This window comes from Thunnus albacares, chromosome 17, assembly GCF_914725855.1.
Source record: "Thunnus albacares chromosome 17, fThuAlb1.1, whole genome shotgun sequence".
NCBI classification, from domain to species: domain Eukaryota; kingdom Metazoa; phylum Chordata; class Actinopteri; order Scombriformes; family Scombridae; genus Thunnus; species Thunnus albacares.
The window spans coordinates 30,084,858-30,101,358 of record NC_058122.1 but is presented as its reverse complement, the minus strand read 5'-3'; the positions used below and the strand labels follow the sequence as shown (position 1 = coordinate 30,101,358).

The following is a 16,501-nucleotide window of genomic DNA, read 5'->3' as shown; positions in this document are numbered from 1 at the left end:
TGTGACTGTGAACATTTACATATTTAATAAATACTGAATAAAATAATCAATAACAACAGCATATAGAAACCAGAGCAGATATGAGTCTCATCTGTTGTTTGAATGGAAGAATGTGAACATAATGAATTATAGAGAAAGTGTTATTTAAACCTGCCTTCTACCTTTAAACTCATGTTGTTATTACAATCAGTCAAAGCTTAAATGTCAATTAGCTGCTTCTTGAAGAACGTCCTTCCTTTGTTTCACCAACATTTGTTGTATTTTATCCTGCTGTTGCTGTTGTCTTGGTTTTATTAAACTGTCGGTTCTGTTTGTGCTGCGTAACATGTGATCAAGGTCTAAAGACACATAAACAAACAAATAAACATATAAATATATAAATATATAAAGAAAGAAAGAAAGAAAGAAAGAAGGAAAGAACTTTCTCTGCTGTGTGGAAAGTGAGAGTTGAAACATGGCGGGAATTTCTGTCTTTCTGTTTTCTGTTTCCTGTCTGCAATAAAAGTCGAGAGCTGCAGCATGTCGGACACACTGAGACGCATCCTACTCTTCTTCATCATCTTCATCAGACACTGAGACATACAGCTCTCCGCAGCATCATCTTCATCATGTTGTTCGTGTTCTTCGTCCTCTGCAGCGCCCTGACGCCGGCTCTCTGCTGTGATTGGCTCGATCAACGGTTTAGTCATTTGAACAACAAATGTCTGACTCACCTGAAGCTCATGGTGAGTACTGACACCAGGTCCTGGAGGAGTTTCAAGGGTCCTGGAGAAAGAGTTAGAGGTCCTGGAGGAAGATTTAAAGGTCCTGGAGGAAGGGTTAGAGGTCCTGGAGGAAGGGTTAGAGGTCCTGGAGGAAGTTTTAAAGGTCCTGGAGGAAGGGTTAGAGGTCCTGGAGAAAGAGTTAGAGGTCCTGGAGGAAGATTTAAAGGTCCTGGAGGAAGGGTTAGAGGTCCTGGAGGAGGTTTGAAAGGTCCTGGAGGAAGGGTTAGAGGTCCTGGAGGAAGATTTAAAGGTCCTGGAGGAAGGGTTAGAGGTCCTGGAGGAGGTTTGAAAGGTCCTGGAGGAAGGGTTAGAGGTCCTGGAGGAAGATTTAAAGGTCCTGGAGGAAGGGTTAGAGGTCCTGGAGAAAGAGTTAGAGGTCCTGGAGGGAGATTTAAAGGTCCCGGAGGAAGGGTTAGAGGTCCTGGAGGAGGTTTGAAAGGTCCTGGAGGAAGGGTTAGAGGTCCTGGAGGAAGGGTTAGAGGTCCTGGAGGAAGGGTTAGAGGTCCTGGTCTTGTTGTATGAGCTAACATTGGTTTTGTCTGTTTTGCTAAAGTCAGTCTTACTGTTTAGTTAGTTGTGTTGTTAGTGTGTTGTTAGTGTGTTGTTAGTGTGTTGTTAGTTGTGTTGTTAGTGTGTTGTTAGTTGTGTTGTTAGTGTGTTGTTAGTGTGTTGTTAGTTGTGTTGTTAGTGTGTTGTTAGTTGTGTTGTTAGTGTGTTGTTAGTGTGTTGTTAGTTGTGTTGTTAGTGTGTTGTTAGTGTGTTGTTAGTTGTGTTGTTAGTTGTGTTGTTAGTGTGTTGTTAGTGTGTTGTTAGTGTGTTGTTAGTTGTGTTGTTAGTTGTGTTGTTAGTTGTGTTGTTAGTGTGTTGTTAGTTGTGTTGTTAGTGTGTTGTTAGTGTGTTGTTAGTTGTGTTGTTAGTTGTGTTGTTAGTTGTGTTGTTAGTGTGTTGTTAGTGTGTTGTTAGTGTGTTGTTAGTTGTGTTGTTAGTTGTGTTGTTAGTGTGTTGTTAGTGTGTTGTTAGTGTGTTGTTAGTTGTGTTGTTGGTGTGTTGTTAGTTGTGTTGTTAGTTGTGTTGTTAGTGTGTTGTTAGTTGTGTTGTTAGTGTGTTGTTAGTGTGTTGTTAGTTGTGTTGTTAGTGTGTTGTTAGTTGTGTTGTTAGTGTGTTGTTAGTGTGTTGTTAGTTGTGTTGTTAGTGTGTTGTTAGTTGTGTTGTTAGTGTGTTGTTAGTGTGTTGTTAGTTGTGTTGTTAGTTGTGTTGTTAGTTGTGTTGTTAGTGTGTTGTTAGTTGTGTTGTTAGTTGTGTTGTTACTGTGTTGTTAGTTGTGTTGTTAGTGTGTTGTTAGTTGTGTTGTTAGTTGTGTTGTTAGTGTGTTGTTAGTTGTGTTGTTAGTTGTGTTGTTACTGTGTTGTTAGTTGTGTTGTTAGTGTGTTGTTAGTTGTGTTGTTAGTTGTGTTGTTAGTGTGTTGTTAGTTGTGTTGTTAGTTGTGTTGTTACTGTGTTGTTAGTTGTGTTGTTAGTGTGTTGTTAGTTGTGTTGTTAGTTGTGTTGTTAGTGTGTTGTTAGTTGTGTTGTTAGTTGTGTTGTTAGTGTGTTGTTAGTTGTGTTGTTAGTGTGTTGTTAGTGTGTTGTTAGTTGTGTTGTTAGTGTGTTGTTAGTTGTGTTGTTAGTGTGTTTTCATCTTTAGTGCTAGGAAGCTTTTGTTTTAATTAAATCAGCAAAGATTCACTAACACATAAAATCGTTGTATATTTATTGGTGTTTGTGTTTAACACACAGCTGAGTCACTGTGCTGATGTTTCAGGGCGATCCGCTGACTGAGGAGGAGAGTCCAGTTCCCTTTCCATACGATCTCTACCAAAGCACGAGGAACACACAGGTACTGTCACACACACTGACTGCTTCACCTGTATGTTACTATTCACACATTAACATACAAACATCTAAACACAACTTTTTTCTTCATTGACATAAAACAGTCACAAGTTCTTCTTCCACAACATAATATATAAAATATGAAAATATTCATCTCACAGTTTGATGATTAACCTCCAGTTGTTGCATAAATAGCACAAATACCAGAAACCTTTACATAATCCCTCGATGTCACAGTTATTAAACAGCTGATCCACCAGAATAATGTGGTTTTGGAACCAAGATTCAAAAAAAGACGGACTTGTGTTCATGAATATGTCCTTATTGTTTCATGTGAAATTTGTAGTAAACAAACAAACTGTTACGCTGATGACACTCTGCTCTGTCAGCCAATCAGAGAGCCAGGATTCACAGCTGTCTGTCTCTGTCCAGGTGTTGGAGTCCCAGCTGTTGTTCATCAGAGACAGTCTGAAGCTTATTTCTGATCTCTATCACCACGGCAACCGCTCCTCCGCTGCCTGGAATACCAACGAGGAGACCAACTTCCTGATCACCATCGACAGACAGAACGAGGAGCTCAACAAATGCGTGAGTACTCAAATACTTACAAAAATACTTTAAACACTTTAACTCCTGTCAGCAGTTTGACTTCACCTGAAGCTTTAAGTGAGACTGTCAGAGTTTCAGCTTCAGGTTTTACTGCAGAATTAAACTGGGAACTGTTTTTGTTTTCAGGTTTCGATTGAAAAACCAGTTAAAGTCCTGCTGAGAAAATACTACAAGAGACTGGAAAAAAGCACTCTGCACCGTACGGTAAGTACAAGTCCTGATGTAGTACTGTGTGTACTGACTGTAGTACTGAGTGTACTGACTGTAGTACTGTGTACTGCATACAGGGGGACAGTACTTCGTCCTGGGAGTTTCAGCTTCAGGTTTTACTGCAGAATTAAACTCAGAACTGTTTTTGTTTTCAGCTTCCGGTTGAAAAACCAGTCAACGTCATGCTGAGCGAATACTACAAGTCACTGGAAAAAAGCGCTCTGGACCGTACGGTAAATACAAGTCCTGATGTAGTACTGTGTGTACTGACTGTAGTACTGAGTGTACTGACTGTAGTACTGTGTGTACTGACTGTAGTACTGTGTGTACTAACTGTAGTATTGTGTGTACTGAGTGTACTAACTGTAATACTGTGTGCACTAACTGTAGTACTGTGTGTACTAACTGTAGTATTGTGTGTACTGAGTGTACTAACTGTAGTACTGTGTACTGCATACAGGGGGGCGGTACTGCGTACTGGGAGCTGATCAGGATGGAAACTAAACGGCACCTGGACCAGTTGGAGATGCTGGTCTCCATCATCACCAGCAGGAGGCGCTCTGCAGCGTCTCCACACTAACTGTCTGTTTCATGTTCATCATGTTTCTCTGTGAGAACACTGATATTTTATTTATTTATTTGTTTATTTATTTACTTTATTTACTATTTATTTACTATTTATTGTCTTCTGACAGTTTTGTATTTAAAGACATTTTGTATGATTTTACTTGAAAACATAAAACTGGAAACATTTTACAAACTGACACAATAAAGACGTTTTTTGCAGCTCTGTTTAATATGTTTTTAATGTTTAGTGATCAAAGCATGTTGCAGCAGTCAGGTGATGCGTATTCATGTTAGATGATGTCTGGAGTGATCATCACACTGCAGTGAGCTCTCTGACAGGTGACATCATTCTCTAACTAGCCAGTCTCAGCCAATCAGACAGCAGATACTCTGCAGCTCCAACATCATCACTGTTTATCAGGTTCCATGATGCTGATGGTACAAACAACATGTGTTGGACAGAAAAAACATCCTGAGGATTTATCTGTTCTTAGAGTCTGACCAATAGTGGAGCTGCTCATATAAAGTGTGTCCTGAGGGTGGCGCTGGAGGAAAGATGGTGGAGTCATGAACATCTGGGGGGAGAGCAGGACGATTACTGATGACACATTTAAACATCAGCGTTCTCAGGCTCGGCGTCTGGCAACAAAACATCCAAACAAACTAAAGCAGACTGGATCATCAGCTGTCTTATATTAAAGCAGGTTTGATTCCATTCAAATTTTACTTGTATATAATTATCTCATATAAGGCAGTTCAAAGGACTTTATGTGACAATAAAATAATACAAAAAATGTGCACATATATATACACAAACATACATACATATTAGTGATGTGCAGAGAGCCTAGTATTTGTATTTGTTGAGGCAGCAAATATATATTTGTATTTGAATAAAAGTGGAAATAGTAAAAATTCAGGTTTTATTTTATTACGCACACACACAGTCTTACACACAGACAGCACAGCCTGTAACATGTAGAAGAACTTCGGAGGTGATTCTTGCTTTGCACTTTTAATTTATTGTCTATTTTTTACAACCTAACTTTGTGGAAAGGAGAAGAGGAACAACAGGTTATGGAGAGTCTCTTGGGAGCAGTTTGCATGTGTCAGTAGTTCAGCTTTATCTCTGGGGAACACCCCCAACTCCAGGACTGATGTCCAAATTAGGAAATGTGCGTCATGCAGCAGGTGGATGTGACTCCCCTCGTTGAGACCTGCTGTCACGTCACAGCGGAGCAGAGGAGAGACACTGAGATAGTGATGTAACTGACCCGCGAGCTGATATCTGACGTGTTTTATTTTCTTCCTAGAAACAATAATTTCTCATTTCTAATAATAATCTGATTTTGGAGATTTTTTTGAGTTGAAAAATGCATGACTGGACAACATTTTTCACTTGAGCATCAAAACAGAGAGCTGCTGAATAGAAATAACTCCAAGATTTCTAGCAGCCTGCTTAATATTTTTGGTCAGGGAACCAAGCTTACTTTGAAGCAGGCTGGTAGAATTTGAAGGACCAACGACTATGACCTCAGACTTATTGTCATTAAACTTTAAAAAGTTTTGGGACCGCAAACATTTAATATCACTGAGGCAGGCAAACAGATTATCAAGACTGCTGGGGTTGTTGGATTTAAGAGGGATATATAACTGTGTGTCATCCATGTAACAGTGGTAGGAGATACTATGGTTCTGAATAATGTGGCTGAGAAGAAGCATGTACACTGAAGGAAAGGATAGAGCCTTGAGGAACACCACAATTAAAATGGGCAACAGTGGCACAGGAATTTGCTATAACAGAGAAGGTTCTATTGGAGAGGTAAGAACGTAGTAGATGTGGAGAAGTTCCCTTGAAACCAAGCCAGGTGTCTAGATGGTGCAAAAGAATGGACTGTGGAAAAGAAGAGGACCCAGGATGGAGCCCTGAGGGACCCCACACACTTAGTTGTATTTGTTGGAATGGAAGTCTCCAACTGGAGAACTGTGTCAGACCCACCCAGTCTCTCAGTCTATCCAGCAGGATCCCATGATCCACTGTGTTAAATGCAGTTTAGGTCGAGGAGTATTACGACCAAAGTTTTTTTTTAAATTTTTACTGTTGATCCTAATGTCATTAACAAATTTTAAAAGAGCATTTTCTGTGCTATGAGATGTGCAGAAGCCAGACTGGAATTTATCATATATGTTATTATCTGTAACGCTGTAAGGTAAATTTATTTATATAGCACATTTATACCCAGAGGCAGCACAAAGTGGTTTACCGAGTGCACAGGCAAAAGCACAAAAAACAAATTATAAAGACAATAAAAGCAAACAAGCAAAAGCAAACAGAGAGTAAAAACAATAAAAACAACAAAATGTGCTGAAACAGGCCGATTTCTCAATACATAAGAGAGAGTTGTGCCCTTACCCTAAACGCCTCTCATGCAGACTATCGGTAGATGCTGCAATTTATCCATGTTCCCTAAACACCTCACATGAAGGCATCAGTAGACTTCCGGCAGTGCATGTTCAAAACGTGCCTGAGACATCCTGAACTATGTCTTGAACATACATACAAAATTCCCACGTGTGAGGAACGTGAATAGAGTTTAACTCTCCAAACTTGTTCAATTCATTCTCTATGGTAGTTCTTATCACTATGGATGTAATCCCACCTCTGACCACAAAGCGGGTTGCAATGGCAGAGTGGCGCTGTCTATATTTCTGCTCATTGAATTCACATGCAGAAGAAGAGGCAAATCAACGTTATCAACGTAATTTATGAGGTATTTTTATATGTTTCTTGAGAACTGCTCATCCAAACAACTTCACACACGACATTTCCTTGTTTCCCCAGCGATCCACCTGCCAGGTATGAAGTAGATCGGATGAACAGTTCTCCAGATACACGAAGGACAAACACACATCCATACATACATCCACACATAGATTCCTTGCTTTATTTAGAGAGATAAACTGCATTTAAGAATTTCACACAGTTTGGAGAATCATAATTTTTCATTTGAGGATTGTACCAAAAAAGAAAGAAAAAAAAAGAAAATGAAAAGTGACATTATAAACTAAAATCTGATTTTAGTTTTCCCTTTTTTAACATTGAGCACTTTCATAGTTTTGTTCCGTAGTTAAATTAGTTTGTACACTTAACATTTGAGACTAATATTGAATTTTGCATTTTGTCAAATTAACAAACACACTTCAGACCATTTTATTAATGTTCAGAGTTTATTTGTCTTATAGACCTGAGTGACTGAGAGCAGATGTAGAGATATATAGATAGAAACATTTAACCAGTCAGTCAACCAGTCAGTTAACCAGTCAGTCAACCAGTCAGTTAACCAGTCAGTCAACCAGTCAATTAACCAGTCAGTTAACCAGTCAGTCAACCAGTCAGTCAACCAGTCAGTCAACCAGTCAATTAACCAGTCAGTTAACCAGTATTTAACCAGTCAGTCAACCAGTCAGTCAACCAGTCAGTCAACCAGTGTTTAACCAGCCAGTTAACCAGTCAGTCAACCAGTCAGTCAACCAGTGTTTAACCAGCCAGTTAACCAGTATTGAACCAGTCAGTTAACCAGTCAGTCAACCAGTCAGTTAACCAGTCAGTTAACCAGTCAGTCAACCAGTCAGTTAACCAGTCAGTTAACCAGTCAGTCAACCAGTGTTTAAACAGCCAGTTAACCAGTATTGAACCAGTCAGTTAACCAGTATTGAACCAGTCAGTTAACCAGTATTGAACCAGTCACTGCAGCATGTTTTTAAGTTTTTAAATAAAAAATCAGTTCAGTACAACATAAAATGTGTTTGATCAACATCTGAGTAGATTCATCTCTTTCACTTAAACTACACTTTCTGTCTTACTGGGCCAACTGGGATTGACTGATTGATTGATTGATTGATTGATCGATTAGTTGATAGTTGATTGAATGCATGGAGGAAAAAGCTGAGAATAAACTAGAAAATAAATGTTGAGAGCAGAAAGAATCAGGTCTGACAGGTTTGCAGCAGGTAGGAAATTTTTGAGGGCATTTCTATGTTGCATGACTGATCAATATTCAGTGACTCCTATTAAAAAAAGTGATGAGAGCAGCCTAATTTATAATGTAAGAACATTTAATGGGTAAAAATACTCAGTGAGTTATAATCCCAGTTACAGATTATAACTGGGAGTATTTTTAATCATTTAATGCACATTTCATCAAAAGTATAAAGAATAAACAAACATTACGTAACGTCACAGTTCATCATCTCAACAACGTTGCTGATTGTCTTCATGTTCTGTTCTCTGTGGTTTAAAATAACGTGCACTCTGACAGCTTTGGACTAAATCAGGACACACTTTCTAAAACATATTAAGTCTTTGTTTAACTGGTTATTTTACATTTAAAAGCCCCGTTATCCCAATTCAAAGGCAACTTTACATTCTTTTAGGGGCGTTTTACCCCGAGCCCCCGTTCATTTCCAACCCTGGTTGCTTAATATGTCAACTTTCTCACTCACTTTTCCCACACATTTAAAACTTGCACCTTGATGTCAGGTTGGCAAGTGTCTGACATGGTGGCTCTGATGGTAACAAGTTTACTGTAAGTCAGAGTGCCGTCTGCAGGTTTACCTCTGACAAACCCTTTCTCTGTTTCTTTAGCCATCTGATAATGAAGATCACGATCACATTTTTTGGCCATGTCAAAGACTCCCACTGCACACGAGTTATAGTACAGGCTGAAATCATAAGGATTATCAAACATAACAGCTATTTTTCCATCGAGTTGATTTGTGCATCCATTCAGGAGATCGTAGGTGAAGACTCCAACAGATCCACGGGCTGTATGAGGAGTCTTGATGAACAGAGCGCTGCCAGATTCAGACGGGCCAATCTTGAGTGGAAAAGGTATTTTACAGGATCCACTGTGAGTGTACCAACTGGTCACAGAAACAAGAGAAACATCTTAGTGACTAAAAGACAACAGATAGATTCATCTTTGAGTGTCCCGTACAGACATCAGTCCAGGATGTGAGGAACTGGAGGTGGAGGGAAACTGCTAGTTTAGCTCCATTAAAAAAGAAAAAATAAACCTTTTATCAGATCCAAAGCTGCCTTCTTTCAAATATGTTTGCTGATGATACAGTTTTATTTGTGGCAGCAAAAACACCAACTATTGTTGCAGCCAAACTAACAGACTGCTTGGGTAAGGAGGCACACTGACTTGACACTTCCTGGATGGTTGCTGCTCTTGTTTAATGTTGCCTGTCATGTTGTCTGCATATGTTTAGTGATGCAGTGTTTGGATAATATTCTAGTGTCAGCCACTTGGCGACGCTGTTCAGATAGCGGATGGTTTTTGAGGAGTTGAGAATTGGTAGAGAAAGAAGGGAAACAGAGAGGAGAGTTGATGATGAAAAAGAAAGAAATGTGGTGACATGACTGAGCTGTACTCGAACCTAACTGAGGTTATGAGGAAAACCCAGAACGTACTGGACTGATTTATTTCCTCACACACACCCATGTGGCTTACCCTATCAATGCCCATCAAGGGACTGGTGTTGGAAATTAGTTTTGGCTATATGCATGTGTACAGTACATCAGACACTGCTTCTGCAACTGTCTGTGTTTCTCTGTACTTGTTCCTTACAAATAAACTAATAATAACAAAACATAAAATCACCAACATGGTGCAATTAGCTCCACACATCCTCCTTCCCAAAACAAAACAGAATAGGTGAGATCCATCTCTTTCTATTACACAGTTCAGAGGTTTTGCTGGACATCTGTTTGGCCGCATTCACACCATATGCGGCAATGCTGGAAAAACAGCAGTCCTCCCATTCATTTGAATGGGGGTGTTGCATTTAGGCTGCGGGAGGGGGGACCACATGGGGTTCAGCAAAAAACCTCAGCAGCCGCCCAGCAAGAGATTGAACCACAATCAACTTTTTCCGAAACACAACGCAACATCCAATGTTGTAGTACTCGGGTCCAGGACTCGGACTTGAGTCCGACTCGAGTCCTGATTTTCAGGAGTCATGACTCGACTTGGACTCGAGCATTGACCGCATTCAGACGCGGAAGTTGAAGACGAGGACTGAAACTTGTTAATTGATAAAGAAGTAATATATGTCTGATTTTCTGCCGGTCACGCACACAGCAGCAGCTGTGGCACAGACATCGTTGGTATGGAAGTTCTTTAGCGTGAGTGAAGAAGACACAAAGCTTGCAATTTGTAATAGGCGGTAGGGAAAACAAAGCTGTGAATCAGCGTCGCTGGATTTGGTATGAATGCAGCCTTAAGGATGACGAGTAGCAGATAACGAAAATCCTTTACATAATTAAATAATAAATGGTTATGGACTATAGAGTGAGAGTAAAACTACTGCAGATATACATACACACTCGCAAGCCCTGTATATATACACACATGCAATAAACAAAGTCAATAAATATAAGATTAAATAAATAAATACATTTTTATCAGTTTATCTTTTACAACATTCCTTATTCTTTCAGTGTGTAGCATATCAGTAAGTTAATTCATCCAATTAACAACTGTGGGAACAACTTCTTTATTCCAGTTCAAAAGGAAGAAAATTAAACATTAAGAAAGAAGTTGGTTTGATTTTTTCAATGTCGATATTGATTCTGATATCCTCAAGATTATTAGGAAAGGGTCTACGTCAATACATCATAGATGTCTACTTCTCATCTCCAATAAATAACATAAAAAAAGACAAACTGGGAGAAACTGAAGTATGTACTCACCTTGGGTCACGCAGCGTGTACCCAGAGGTCTTATTCTCAACCTCAATGCTGCACTGGCGATGGGTGTTTCCCATGATGTCTTCAACCTGTACAGCAACACAGGAGACACTTTTGGTATTGTATTAATCACATGAAAAAACGCCCAGTGTGTAAAGGCCTTACACCTCCTATTTTGTGTTGATTTGATGATGATTGTTTATTGACAGCACTTCTGTCAATTCAGATTTCACTTCAGATTTCTGTCTAGGAATATCTATTGATTTTATCATGTTAATGATGTATTTTGGCAACAACATTATATCTATTAAACCACAGGGACATATTAACACCTTAAACAGATAAAAAGGAACTTTACTGTAAATCCTTACCATATCTTTTTGTTGTGGAGGACCCTCTTCCTCCCCCATGTTATTCCTATGTGTGTTGTTCCTTATTTATAGAATTTATTATATTGGTCACATTTCACAGTGCAGTGTCTTTAGCTTTTTGTGTAAATATTATCTACATTGATTATGTCTCCTGTGATTTGACCATGTTCTCTCTAAGAAGGATGAATTGGCTCTCAACAGTATCCTAACCATAACCATTAAGAGGTATAACTAAACCTAATATTGATATAAAGCATATGTCTTAGAGATTAAGTCTAAGAGATGATCTTCCTCAATGGTCTATCTCCAACTCTAACCTTAATCATTCGAAGGTATGCCCAGTATGATTAAACATAATTTTGGTGGAAGACATGGATCTTGGAGATTAAGTCTAATGAATAATCTTGTCCAATGGTTTAACACTAACCTCTCATCTTATATTCCTAAATGTTAACTATAGCCAGAACAGATTTGATCCTATATTTGAAATTATGCTCTAACCTTAATCAAGGAATGTTTTTTTGGTATTTTATTTTGACTGCATAATGAATTTGTTGAATTAAAACCTAAATCTAGTTGGTTTAGATGACCCCACTAACAATTTCTACAATTTTATTAACATATCAATTACCTGTTTCATCGGTTTCTTCTTACCTGTATTTTAATTAATAATTTATTTACCTGTTCTGAGGGTCTCCTCTGCTTGTTGTCTCATGTGGGATGTGGATCCTACTGTTGCCTCCTTGACTTCCCTCTGTGGTGACTTCTTGACCTGTAAGATAAAAAAATAACTAGATTTCTCCACCGCTGGATGGACCTCGATGTTGATCGGGTGTCTGTGAGATCTGCAGACCAACACTGGTCCCACTCGACTACTGAGGGACTCTTCATGGACCACCCCTGAATGATAACTTGTTAGATGTCGCTTATAAGTTAAGAACCGAAATTTAAATTTTTACTTCACCAGTTATTTCATCCGTTTCTAACTGATTTTAACTTGTTGCAAAACTGAGAGGGGTCCTTCCTGATCTGGCTTCCTGGGCAGTCGGACCAGGGTCCTCCTACCCTAAGCTCTTTAAAAAAACTATTGTTCAGTTTGACTTAAGTTCATTTCCTAATTGATTTGTCCTCCTTTTTAGTTTGTACACTTCACCTGAGATCATCTCTATATGGAAGTGTGCTGACACTGAGCCAGAGCCCTCCAGGTGCCTCTTGGTATTTGTAGTCCCCTAACTGCTGGGGGACTTCCCATGATGCACTGAGCTCCTCTCTCCTCCTCTCCATCTGTACGCATTCATGTCGTATTAATGCATGTTACTAACTCAGCATCTTCTCTCTCCTGTAGTTTTGTGCTTTCTTGTCTCACAGGTGTTTCTGCCTCCTCAGCTGTAGAATCTGGATCTGTGATCGTAGACCTCCTGCTGTCCCTGTGATCCTGTTCGACACCCACTGCTACTACTGTTATTATTATTAGGGCCCGAGCACCTAGCGGTTCACTCACACTCTCCATTCAAATATATGAGTATTTTTCTGTGTCCAGCTGCAGTTACTTATTGTCTCTACACACCTGACAGTACACATGTCAATCAAACTTGGACCAGGTCATGTGGCTTAAAAGTCTTTACTTTTCTAAAAATAGACTTGATGAAAATTAGGAAATTAATTTGTTTTACACACAAACTCATCAAGAGTTTTGTTTACTAATTGAAATTCAAGTGAATGGACCCAAAACTTGCATAATTTTGATGCCACAGGTGTGAACGAGACAGACATGTCTCACCCTGCAGAAAACTCTCATCCTCACACCGTTGAGATTTGATGTTTCACCATGACAGAGGAAGTTGCTATAACTTTATTGTAAATGCTCCAGTCTGCACCAAACTTTACATGTCTGATAAGAGTCCCGGCCTGAACACGTCTACATGACAATATTCCATCAGTGATGCAAACTGGATGAATAGCGCCCCCTACGAAATTCCAGCAAAGCAGCCCCAGCAGCAGGCAAAATAGTGGACAAAGGAAGTGATGTTTATCTCCTTCTGGCACTGAAAACAGCCGGGTCTGAAAACATCTACATGCCCGTCACAGAGGCCCTTTGATTGCGCCGCTGTTCGACGTGCGCTTGCAGCTTTAATTATTATTCTTATTTTTATTTTTTTTAAAAGGTTTCATTTTACAAAACTATTACTAAATTTAACCAAATTCATTGAAATCCTTCTGATAATCTCACCAAGAGATTCATGTTAGTTTGGAACGACATATAAAACAGATTTTTCTATTATTTTATAAAAATGTGAAATATCACATTTGGGGACAGAACAGCAGCAGGATGATCTTATTTGTACTTCAGATCAATAAAACAATAAAATATTTGTCTTGTTTCTGACTCATACAGCAGTTATCTGTTGTGTTTATGAAACTTCAAGGTACTTTTTGTTTGTAGGTCATGTTTGTCTTTGCAGTTATTTTTGATATTTTGCCTTCTTTTAATATGTTTAAGTTATTTAACTAGCAAAGCTGTTGTCAGCTGGTGACATCACCTGATTTTCGGACATTTTCTCTTCCACTGAGATGCAAACATTTATTGTTATTAACCACAACTGCCTTCTTTCAGCATCTCTCAAAGGAAATCTCTGGAACACATTTTCCAATCACTTGTGTCCTTCACAGCAGATAAACCCTGAACTGAACCATGTTCATGTCTCATGATGTGCAGAGGCAGCAGCAACAGCTGGAGGTCGACTCCGAGACGTCACACAAACACCAAAACTATCAAAATATTAGTGTCTAAAAACACAAACTGCAAAAATACTCCAGCTATCAAATCTGCAAAGAAAAACGTCACTTCAGTGTTTCCTCTGAGCATCTCGAGTAGTAAAAGCTGGAAAACATCAAACACCACGGCTGAAACTTTGGATTTTGTCCCTCATTTCTTGCAGCGTAGTTGTGTTCAGGGTCAGTATGGAGAGTTTTGTTACAGCGACTACAGCACGTATGAGCACGTCAGGATTGTGTTAAAAAAAACCAACCTGTCCTTAAAATCAACCTTTGTTAAACTGTTTAAACCTGCAGAAACTGATAAACTGAAGTGAATCCTCTCTGCTGCTCAGACTAACATGTTTCTGTTTATTTCCGATATCAAAGTAGAGAAAAGTGTTCAGAACTCACCGAGCCGTCGTCTCTCAATCTGTACCTGAGCTGCAGAATCACCTTTAATTTATATTCATGTACCTGGATCAGCTCCAGGCTCCTCCCCCTCTGTTTTCACTGGAAATACCTGAAGTCACATGACCAGACCTCACCTGTGTCTTATCTGTGCAGCGACTCAGATTAGAGCTGGTTATAATCTCTGATTCTTGTTGTGTATTTAACTCAGCTGAAGGTCGCAGGAACACAGGTGTCTCTCAGTCAAATCAGCAACATCAAATTTGGTATCTAAACACCTTTGTGGTGCTAAATTGTGAAGCTTTTGAGTTTTCATGGAACGCCCCAATATGTGTGTTTCGCCATGAAACAGGAAGTTGTTGTAACTCCACTTTACATCGTCCAGTCTGCCCCAAATTACTCATGTTTGATAAAAGTCCAGGCCTGAACACATCTACATGTCAATACTGAGTCGTAGTCATAGCGCCACCTACTGACAACAGGAAGTCAGCCTTATGGGACAAACATCATCCGACTTACATGGTGTTTTGTCGACATGTGATAAACACAGCCTGTACTCACTCCCAACTCCTCACATACTGAAGCTTGGTCAGGACCCAGTGGCGTCACTTTTCAACACGCAGTATCACAGTAGTCACTGTTAAAAAAATAATTATATTTTATGATGTGACGACGCGGTGGTTAAGGTCTGGTTAGGTTTACTCACAAAAACCACTTGGTTGGGGAAAAATCATGGTTTGGGTTCAAATACGAAATAAAACAAAAACAGCAAGGTGGTCTCGAACCGTGCAAACCATCCAGCTCCTAATGAGTAAGTCAGCTTATATAGATGTCATGTGAAGTATGTCACTTCAGACATATTGATATGATACGTACTGTGGAAGTGTTATTAATGTATGTATTACAGGTGTTGAAATGTGCATATTCAACGTATCTGTGGTTTGCAGAAACGTACAATGCCAACGTTTTATTCTGGCGAGCAGGCTGAAATTTGTCACCTTATTTAGACTAATGACATCAACGGATTCACTGAGTCTGTGATGGATTTACTTTGTAAAAAAACAGGAGCAACAAGAACCATCCGATGCCATAAACACACACAGCAGCAACTCACAGCTGCAGCCTGGAAACATTCACAGTTATAAAGCAGCAGACTACAGGAGAGCAGCAGAGGAGGCGATAAGGAACTACAAGACCTGCAGTTCCAGGAGGGAAACCCCACCAGCATGAGGCAAAGTCTAAGAACCAGGACAGATTACAAGCCCCCATCAGTCCTCAGCCTCTCTGAGTGTGACATCAGGACCAGACGGTGTCAGCAGGAAGCATCTCAGACTATCTGCTGATGTTCAACCTGTTCCAGGCTGCATATATGATTCACTATGCATTCTTTAATCGGTTTTCTTTTCTGTATGCAGTAGTGATGTTAGGAAGGAAGAGTAATGATCAATATCTGATTTTCAACAGCGTCTGCAGCGTCTAATCTGAGTAACACTCAAACTGTCAAACTGTTATTATATTATTAACCCTGATTCACCACATATAGAATAATGCCGTATTTATCTTTTAGTGTTTTTTCTAATAGAACACAACTGATAACTTCATCAGTCCAGTACAGATGAACGTGTTCTTCATTCTTTTGCAGTTTCTTCCTGTGAGTTAATACTTGTGTGTTTGTGTTTTTTTGGGATGCAGCTGCAGAAGAGCTGGAAACCATCAGGACCCTGATCTGAGCAGAACTGAACTCTTTATTTTACAACTGTTAACTTCCTGCATGTCAGTAGCGGTGTTACAGACGGGAGAAACTCTTCTCTGAGTCTCGTCATACGTGTTTGTCTCCTTCGAGGGGATGATGTGACGCTGCAGTCGGCCTCAGAAACAGCTGCTGTCAGGAGGAAGCAGGAGACACGTGTTGTGTTGCAGCTGTTCACTGTGCAGCAGTGCTTTACATGGATGTTCAGACCTGGTTTAACTGGATGAACAGAGTGAACACATCCAGCTGCACAGTCATATAGAAAGTGATGAAGGAAGTAAGTCAGATATTATTGTTGAATCGTATCGAGTGTTTTGGCACAAGACTAAATGCTTTTGGTTTTGTTTGGTAAAGTTCAAGGTTAACTGATTGGTCTGCTGTGATATGAGTTTGGCTCTGTTACTGTAAACACATGTGAGCTTTAGTGGCCTGTTTGTTC

The 16,501-nt window shown here is 39.6% G+C and overlaps 1 protein-coding gene across 2 annotated transcripts; it reads left to right on the top strand.

Moving 5' to 3' along the window:
- The first annotated feature begins 2,372 nt into the window (after nucleotides 1–2,372).
- Nucleotides 2,373–4,136, top strand: LOC122966928 (interferon a3-like). 2 transcript variants are annotated; one of them, XM_044331279.1, is made up of 5 exons: nucleotides 2,373–2,640; nucleotides 3,069–3,224; nucleotides 3,372–3,449; nucleotides 3,611–3,688; nucleotides 3,916–4,136. In XM_044331279.1, the coding sequence occupies exons 1-5, from the start codon at nucleotides 2,557–2,559 to the stop codon at nucleotides 4,033–4,035; spliced, it is 516 nt and encodes a 171-aa protein (XP_044187214.1). In that variant the 5' UTR covers nucleotides 2,373–2,556; the 3' UTR covers nucleotides 4,036–4,136. The 2 variants fall into 2 exon arrangements, with proteins under 2 accessions (XP_044187214.1, XP_044187215.1); XM_044331280.1 differs by lacking the exon at nucleotides 3,611–3,688.
- Nucleotides 4,137–16,501: the final 12,365 nt, after the last annotated feature.